Source organism: Oncorhynchus keta, chromosome 1 (assembly GCF_023373465.1).
Source record: "Oncorhynchus keta strain PuntledgeMale-10-30-2019 chromosome 1, Oket_V2, whole genome shotgun sequence".
Taxonomy (NCBI): domain Eukaryota; kingdom Metazoa; phylum Chordata; class Actinopteri; order Salmoniformes; family Salmonidae; genus Oncorhynchus; species Oncorhynchus keta.
This window is the reverse complement of record NC_068421.1, coordinates 47,079,385-47,088,561: the sequence shown is the minus strand read 5'-3', so window position 1 is coordinate 47,088,561 and position 9,177 is coordinate 47,079,385. Positions and strand designations below refer to the sequence as shown.

The following is a 9,177-nucleotide window of genomic DNA, read 5'->3' as shown; positions in this document are numbered from 1 at the left end:
GAGACAGAGTACACGCACACACACACACACACACACACACACACACACACACACACACACACACACACACACACACACACACACACACACACACACACACACACACACACACACACACACACACACACACACACACACACACACAAACAAACACACAATACTGTAGATTCAGAATTTGTTTTTGGTATGTCATGCCTAAGTTTGCTAATTTTGCCAATGAAAAAAATAGTAGTTTGTAATAGTAGTTGGCAATATCCGTTTTTTTGTGATAAATGAGCCATCTTATTCAATGAATGATGGAGCTGAGTTTGCCTTTTTGCCCAAAACGTCATTTAAGGTGCTCTAAAGCTTTTTAATATCATTCTTTATATAATTTATCTTTGCTTCATATTACAGTTTCTTCTTTTTGTGCAGCCAGACTTATTGCATTAAGTTTGTCTTATACCCGTGCATTAACACTGTAATTACTCTAGTAACATTGTATTGACACATTGTTACATAGTAACTTCAGTAATTGCATTGCATTGTATTGGACTGTATTAACTGTTATTCTTAAAGGGGAATAGCGTGTATGTAGCCTTTATGTTTGTTTGTACCGGTTTGTAAAGAAAAATACTTCTAGAGAGAAATGGGCACTTACCCTGTGGTTTATGGACGTTAACAAATTTTATTTAAATGTTATACATAAAACTTTAGTTGGTTCATTCTTTTGTTCATTCTTTTTTTTATTTAGCCAAACAAAAAATCATATATTTTTTTTAAAATATTAATTCTTATTTACAATTTAAAACAGTACAGTAAATAATAACAACATTATCAATAATAAAAATGTTATAAAACATAAACTTTCCATTTGAAAATTTGTGAGCTGGAAATTCCAGAATGTTAGGATACAAAGTAGCTATTGGGAGTTGCTGTACATTCAAACAGGAACTAGAGGTGTGTTCAATCAAATAAGAATAAGCCTACATGTCAATCTGTTCAGCAGGACACCACGATGTGGAACATTCTGACAGAAATAAATGATGTGGAACAAACATGTCTCTCTGCCGTATAGAAGAAGTAATCATGTTGGCTGTATTCATGCTATTTCTATCTGCAACATCAACAATGTTTGACTACTGAATGTGACCCTAATTTCCTTTATAGAATTCCTTGAACTGTCATTTTACAATACCTTTTGGAATTGCTAACCACACAGAAATGGCAAACATTTGCGGCATAAAGATAACCAACAGAATATGGACAAATTATGATCGACATGGTTGTGGCCAGAATTACAACCAAACGTTTGCTCCGTTGAACGCACCTCGAGCTCATTAAGGTCACCATTTTCTAAAGGGATGGGGCTGGGGAGAGAAGGCGTGTGTTGTCTGTGTGTGTATGTGTACAAAGTAAGGAGATGAGACGGTCGGCAGGGGAGTGAAAACATGGATTGAGCCTTAAAAACAAAACAAAGTAACAGTACAGCAGCCTGGTCTACTGGACATCATCATCATCACCAGGACTGGACACCATACAACTCCAGACTACCATGATCAAAGTCTACAGACTTCTGGACTTCCCCATCCAATTCCCTTTTTTCCAGGTCCCATAAAGTCACAGTTCCAGTCCCCCGCTCTCCTTCCTGTATAATTCCTGGCAGGAGGGAGAACAACGTCTGTCATCAGGAGCCATTTTGGAGAAACATGTCCTCCTGGGCATTGGCAGATTCCAACATACCTACTGGCTGCTCAGAAGGCACTGTGTCGTTCTGTTCCTGGTGGTCTTGTGTGAGGGATCTTGGCATGGAGTAGAGACATGGATAGTAATTTCATGTTTCAAATCACACAAAAAGACATTTGATGAATGTATGATGCGATCACAAATACACTGCTCAAAAAAATAAAGTGAACACTAAAATAACACATCCTACATCTGAATGAATGAAATATTCTTATTAAATACTTTTTTCTTTACATAGTTGAATGTGCTGACAACAAAATCAAACAAAAATGATCAATGGAAATCAAATGTATCAACCCATGGGGGTCTGGATTTGGAGTCACACTCAAAATTAAAGTGGAAAACCACACTACAGGCTGATCCAACTTTGATGTAATGTCCTTAAAACAAGTCAAAATGAGGCTCAGTAGTGTGTGTGGCCTCCACATGCCTGTATGACCTCCCTACAATGCCTGGGCATGCTCCTGATGAGGTGGCGGATGGTCTCCTGAGGGATCTCCTCCCAGACCTGGACTAAAGCATCCACCAACTACTGGACAGTCTGTGGTGCAATGTTGGTCTGCGTTGGTGGATGGAGCGAGACATGAGGTCCCAGATGTGCTCAATTGGATTCACGTCTGGGGAACGGGATGGCCAGTCCATAGCATCAATGCCTTCCTCTTGCAGGAACTGCTGACACACTCCAGCCACATGAGGTCTAGAATTGTCAGCGGAGTCAATCACCACCTTCCGGAGACACCTGAATCCCCACCTCTTTAAGGAATACCTAGGATAGGATAAAGTAATCCTTCTCACCCCCCCCCCCTTAAAAGATTTAGATGCACTATTGTAAAGTGGCTGTTCCACTGGATGTCATAAGGTGAATGCACCAATTTGTAAGTCGCTCTGGATAAGAGCGTCTGCTAAATGACTTAAATGTAATGTAAATGTAAATGTCTTGCATTAGGAGGAACCCAGGGTCAACTGCACCAGCATATGGTCTCACAAGGGGTCTGAGGATCTCATCTCGGTACCTAATGGCAGTCAGGCTACCTCTGGCGAGCAGATGGAGGGCTATGCGGGCCCCCAAAGAAATGCCACCCCACACCATGACTGACCCATCGCCAAACCAGTCATGCTGGAGGATGTTGCAGGCAGCAGAACGTTCTACACGGCGCCTCCAGACTCCGTCACGTCTGTCACATGTGCTCAGTGTGAACCTGCTTTCATCTGTGAAGAGCACAGGGCACCAGTGGCGAATTTGCCAATCTTGGTGTTCTCTGGCAAATGCCAAAATGCCTGCACGGTGTTGAGCTGTAAGCACAACCCCCACCTGTGGACGTCGGGCCCTCATACCACCCTCATGGAGTCTGTTTCTGACCGTTTGAGCAGAAACATGCACATTTGTGGCCTGCTGGAGGTCATTTTGCAGGGCTCTGGCAGTGCTCCTCCTTGCACAAAGGTGGAGGTAGTGGTCCTGCTGCTGGGTTGTTGCCCTCCTACGGCCTCCTCCACGTCTCCTGATGTACTGGCCTGTCTCCTGGTAGCGCCTCCATGCTCTGGACACTACGCTGACAGACACAGCAAACCTTCTTGCCACAGCTCGCATTGATGTGCCATCCTGGATGAGCTGCACTACTTGAGCCACTTGTGTGGGTTGTAGACTCCGTCTCATGCTACCACAAGAGTGAAAGCACCGCCAGCATTCAAAAGTGACCAAAACATCAGCCAGGAAGCATAGGAACTGAGAAGTGGTCTGTGGTCACCACCTGCAGAACCACTCCTTTATTGGGGGTGTCTTGCCACCTGTTGTCTATTCCATTTGCACAACAGCATGTGAAATGTATTGTTAATCAGTGTTGCTTCCTAAATGGACAGTTTGATTTCACAGAAGTGTGATTGACTTGGAGTTACATTGTGTTGTTTAAGTGTTCCCTTTATTTTTTTGAGCAGTGTATATATGCTGAGAGATTAGTATAATGCACAGCACAGTGCCACTTGCTCCAAAATGGTAAAGTGTGTGTGTGGGGGGGGGGGATTGTGTGACATACCAGTCTTAGAAATGATAGTGAGGGAGATGTTAGAAAGAGAGGAGCATAAACTGAATGAGAGGATGTGTCTATGCAGCTGAGATCCATTGAAAGAGATCAAATGAACAAAGAAAACAACACAAAGAGATGAGACCAAGAGACAAAACTCTGGTTAGTCCAGAAAAATGTGTAAAAATAAATAATGAAACAATGATATCAGAGCAAGTAATGATGGATTAAAAAGAGTGTACCACACGAAGGTGAACAAAAACATTGATAAGATGAGTGTGAAGGTTAGTACTGTAAGTAGCTGGGCTTGATACATGCAGCCCAATGGCCGCATATACCAAGCTTCTCACAATAGGAGTTCTGATATAGGATATTTAAAAAAAACTTTTACATCACAATGAATAAGATGACGGGGGTGGAAGGGGGGTAGCACTCCTGTTTTGAGACATTTGATGCATACACCCTCAGTTCTCTAAAGAAACAGCAGTTTCTATGTTTTCTGGGCGGTTCCACAGACCTGCTCGTTCATGACAGTGGAGAGCTCGGTGAGCATGTCCCTGTAGTGGGCCCTCATCTCCTCCTGGTACTCCAGCTGGTCCTCCTTGATCAGCCTCTCATTGACGTCCAGCGCCTGGCCGCACGCCTCCGCAAACTGCCTGCAGGGCCAGACAGAGATCGTTAGGGCCAATGGCCAAGAGTTTTCCCTGTCCTGATCATGTGACCTGATCTGGAAAAACTCTGGGTTCTAGTTATCTTGACCTGAATTGACCCCAACCCTTTTGCTTTAGATGTATCAAATGCATCATCAATCTGTGTGTGGCGCAGTTGGTAAGAGTGTGGCTCTAGCAACGCCAAGGTCGTGGATCCAATTTCCACAGGGGTCATATACACATACTAAAAATGTACTTTTTGGATAAAAGCATCTGCTAAGTGGTGCATAAAGGTATTTTCTTTGATCTAGGTCATGAAAAGTGTGAAGAATACCTGAAAATCTCCTTGAGCAGTTTGACTTGGTTGTCAGGGTATTTCTTGGCATTTTTCTCTTCCAGGAAGGCTCGGGCATAGGCCATGGGCCCTGCATTCACCTGTAAAGTAAGTGAATGGTTATTCACCTGCATCATTTTCAACAGACAGCACAGTATGAAGAAATTAGTATTGAGGGTAATGCTAATAATGCAAGAGGCTAATACTAGTGATGGGAGAGGCTAATGCTAAAGATGCGAAACGCTAATGATAATAGTGATGCTTGAGGATAATGCTAATTCCGTGGTTGCCATGGCGCCATGAGGTCATGCAGAGAGCTCCTGTACATTTTGTATATAATTAATACATTTCCCTGCAAATCTTTTGTTTTAAGAATAAACAATTTATATACCAATTTTTTTAAATTATTTATTTGACTAGGGGCAAGTCAGTTGTTATTTACAATGACGGCCTTCCGAGGAACAGTGCCTTGTTCAGGGGCAGAACCTTGTCAGTTCGGGGATTCGATCCAGCAACCTTTCAGTTACTGGCCCAACGCTCTAACCACTAGGCTACCTGCCACCCCAGAATTCACCACAGACTTTTAAAACTGAAGCTGGCAAGTCATTTGTTTGTTGTATTTAATGTCAGCTAGCTAGCTGGTAATTGTTTTGATTCGAAGGCCAGCCATGTGTCCGGAGGTTGAGGATAGAGAGAATCCCAAATGCAAGACGGCTGAGGTATGCAATGATGAGGATCATATGAGGAGGACTAGGTTACAAGGCTACTCTTGAAATATTATTGAAATGTGATGTGCTTTCTGGCGCCATGTAACTGCCCCAAGTGTATTAGTCACATTCGCAGAATACAACATGTGTAGACCTTACCGTGAAATGCTTACCTACAAGCCCTTAACCAACAGTGCAGTTCAAGAAAGAGTTAAGAAGATATTTACCAAATAAACTAAAGTAAAAGAACTATAAAATGTAACACAAAATAACAATGACGAGGCTATATACAGGGGGTACCGGTACCGAGTCAATATGCCGGGGTACAGGTTAGTTGAAGTAATTTGTACATGTAGTTAGGGGTGAACTATGCATAGATAATGAGTAGCAGCAGTGTAAAACACAAATGTGTGGGGTGGTGTGTCAATGTAAATCATTTGATTCATTTTTCAGCAGTCTTATGGCTTGGGGTTAGAAGCTGTTAAGGTGCCTTTTGGTCCTAGAGTTGGTTGTCTGGTACCGCTTGCCATTAGGGAGCAGAGAAACAAAACAGTCTATGACTTTGGTGACTGGAGACTTTGACAATTTTAAGGGCTTTCCTCTGACACCGCCTAGTATATAGGTCCTGGATGGCAGGAAACTTGGCCCCAGTGACTGGGCAGTACGCACTATCCTCTGTAGTGTCTCATGGTCAGATGCCGAGCAATTACCATACCAGGCAATGATGCAACCGGTCAGGATGCTCTCAAATGGTGCAGCTGTAGATCTGGGGACCAATGCCAAATCTTTTCAGTCTCCTGAAAAAAGGTGTTGCCGTGCCCTCTTCACGACTGGCTTGGTATGTTTGGACCATGTTAGTTCGTTGGTGATGTGGACATCAAGGAACTTGAAACTCTTGATCCGCTCCACTACAGCCCCGACAATGTTAATGGAGCCTGTTTGGCCCGCCTTTTCCTGTAGTCAATGATCAGCTTCTTTGTCTTGCTCACATTGAGGGAGAGGTTGTTGTCCTGGCACCACACTGCCAGATCTCTGACCTCCTCCCTCCCTATAAGCTGTCTCATCGTTGTCGGTGATCAGGCCTACCACTGTTGTGTCGTCAGCAAACTTAATGATGGTTTTGGAGTCGTGTTTGGCGACGCAATCGTTGGTGAACAGGGAGTACAGGAGGGGACTAAATACACACCCCTGAGGGGCCCCAGTGTTGAGGATCAGTGTAAGAGATGTGTTGTTGCCTACCCTTCCGGCCCGTCAGGAAGTCCAGGATCCAGTTGCAGAGGGAGGTGTTTAGTCCCAGGGTCCTTAGCTTAGTGATGAGCTTTGTGAGCACTATGGCGTTGAACACTGAGCTGTAGTCAAAGAACAGCATTCTGACATAGGTGTTCCTTTTGTCCAGGTGGGAATGGGCAGTGTGGAGTGTGATTGAGACTGTGTCATCTGGGGATCTGTTGGGGCGGTATGCGAATTGAAGTGGGTCTAGGGTATCCGAGAGGATGCTGTTGATGTGCGCTATGACCAGCCTTTCAAAGCACTTCATGGCTGCCGACATGAGTGCTACGGGGCGGTAAATCCTTTTGGCAGGTTACCGTCGCTTCCTTGGGCACAGGGTTTGCTTGAAACATGTAGCTATTACAGACTCGGTCAGGGAGAGGTTGGAAATGTCAGCGAAGACACTTGCCAGTTGGTCCGCAAATGCTTTGAGTACACTTCCTGGTAATCCGTCTGGCCCCGCGGCTTTGTGAATGTTGACCTGTTTAAAGCTCTTGCTAACATCGGCTACCGAGAGTGTTATCACACAGTCGCCCAGAACAGCTGGTGCTCTCATGCATGCTTCAGTGTTGCTTGCCTCGAAGGCATTTACAGTTGAAGTCGGAAGTTTACATGCACTTAGGTGGTAGTCACTAAAAGTCGTTTTCCAACCACTCCAAACTTTTTGTTAACAAACTATAGTTTTGGCAAGTCGGTTAGGACTACTTTGTGCATGACACAAGTCATTTTTCCAACAATTGTTTACAGACAGAATATTTCACTTATAATTCACTTATAGTTCACAATTCCAGTGGGTCAGAAGTTTACACACACTAAGTTGACTGTGCCTTTCTGGAAAATCCCAGAAAATTATGTCATGGCTTAGAAACTTCTGATAGGCTAATTGACATAATTTGAGTCAATTGAATGTGCACCTATGGATGTATTTCAAGGCCTACCTTCACACTCAGTGCCTCTTTTTACTGGACATCATGGGATAATCAAAATAAATCAGCCAAGACCTCAGAAAAACAATTGTAGACCTCCACAAGTCTGGTTCATCTTTGGATACAATTTCCAAACACCTGAAGGCACCATGTTCATCTGTACAAACAATAGTACGCAAGTATAAACACCATGGGACCACGCAGCCGCCATACCGCTCAGGAAGGAGACGCGTTCTGTCTTCTAGAGATGAACGTACGTTGGTGCGAAAAGTGCAAATCAATCCCAGAACAACATTAAAGGACCTTGTGAAGGTGCTGGAGGAAACGGGTACAAAAGTATTTATATTTACAGTAAAATGAGTCCTATATCAACGAGTCCTATACCGCTCAGCAAGGAAGAAGTGACCGCTCTAAAACCGCCATAAAAAAGCCAGACTACGGTTTGAAACTGCACATGGGGACAAAGATCGTACTTTTTGGAGAATTGTCCTCTGGTCTGATGAAACAGAAAATAGAACTGTTTGGCCATAATGACCATCGTTATGTTTGGAGGAAAAAGGGGGAGGCTTGCAAGCCAAAGAACACCATCCCAACCGTGAAGCACGAGGGTGGCAGCATCATGTTGTGGGGGTGCTTTGCTGCAGGAGGGACTGGTGCACTTCACAAAATAGATGGCATCACGAGGGAGGAAAATTATGGAAAATTATTATGTATATATTGAAGCAACATCAGTCAGGAAGTTAAAGCTTGGTCGCAAATGGGTCTTCCAAATGGACAATGACCCCAAGCATACTTCCAAAGTTGTGGCAAAATGGCTTCAGGACAACAAAGTCAAGGTATTGGAGTGGCCATCACAAAGCCCTGACCTCAATCCTATAGAAAATGTGTGGGCAGAACTGAAAGAGTGTGTGTGAGCAAGGAGGCCTACAAACCTGTCCCAGCTCTGTCAGGAGGAATGGGCCAAAAATTCACCTAACTCATTGTTGGAAGCTTGTGGAAGGCTACCCGAAACGTTTGACCCAAGTTAAACATTTTAAAGGCAATGCTACCAATTACTAATTGAGTGTATGCAACCTTCTGACCCACTGGGAATGCGATGAAAGAAATAAAAGCTTAAATAAATCATTCTCTCTGTTATTATTATTATTATAACATTTCACATTCTTAAAATAAAGTGGTGATCCTAACTGACCTAAAACAGGGAATTTTTACTCAAACTAAATGTCAGGAATTGTGAAAAACTGAGTTGAAATGTATTTGGCTAAGGTGTTTGTAACCTTCCCGACTTCAAATGTAGCTTGTCTGGCAGGTTTGCTTCATTGGGCAGCTTGCCTTTGTAGTCTGTAATAGTTTTCCAGCCCTGCCACATCCGATGAGCGTCAGAGCCGGTATAGTAGGATTCAATATTAATTCTGTATTGACGCTTTGCTTGTTTGATGGTTCGTCTGAGGGGATAGCGGGATTTCTTATAAGAACTCAGATTAGTGTTCCGCTCCTTGAAAGTGTCAGCTCAAGCCTTTAGCTCGATGCGGATGTAATCCATGGCTT

The 9,177-nt window shown here is 43.6% G+C and overlaps 1 protein-coding gene across 9 annotated transcripts in view; it reads right to left on the bottom strand.

Annotated features, from left to right (window-relative positions):
- Positions 1–647: 647 nt before the first annotated feature.
- The window catches only part of dock10 (dedicator of cytokinesis 10), a 183,613-nt gene continuing 175,083 nt past the window's right edge, over positions 648–9,177 (bottom strand). For 8 of the 9 annotated variants that reach the window (XM_052526148.1, XM_052526152.1, XM_052526164.1 and 5 more), the window contains 3 exons: positions 4,728–4,828; positions 4,261–4,399; positions 648–1,781 (listed from right to left, as the gene is read on the bottom strand). In XM_052526148.1, the coding sequence (XP_052382108.1) occupies positions 1,734–1,781; positions 4,261–4,399; positions 4,728–4,828 (288 nt within the window). In that variant the 3' untranslated portion in view covers positions 648–1,733. The remainder of the gene's footprint in view (positions 1,782–4,260; positions 4,400–4,727; positions 4,829–9,177) is intronic. The other variant, XM_052526145.1, reaches the window with a different exon arrangement.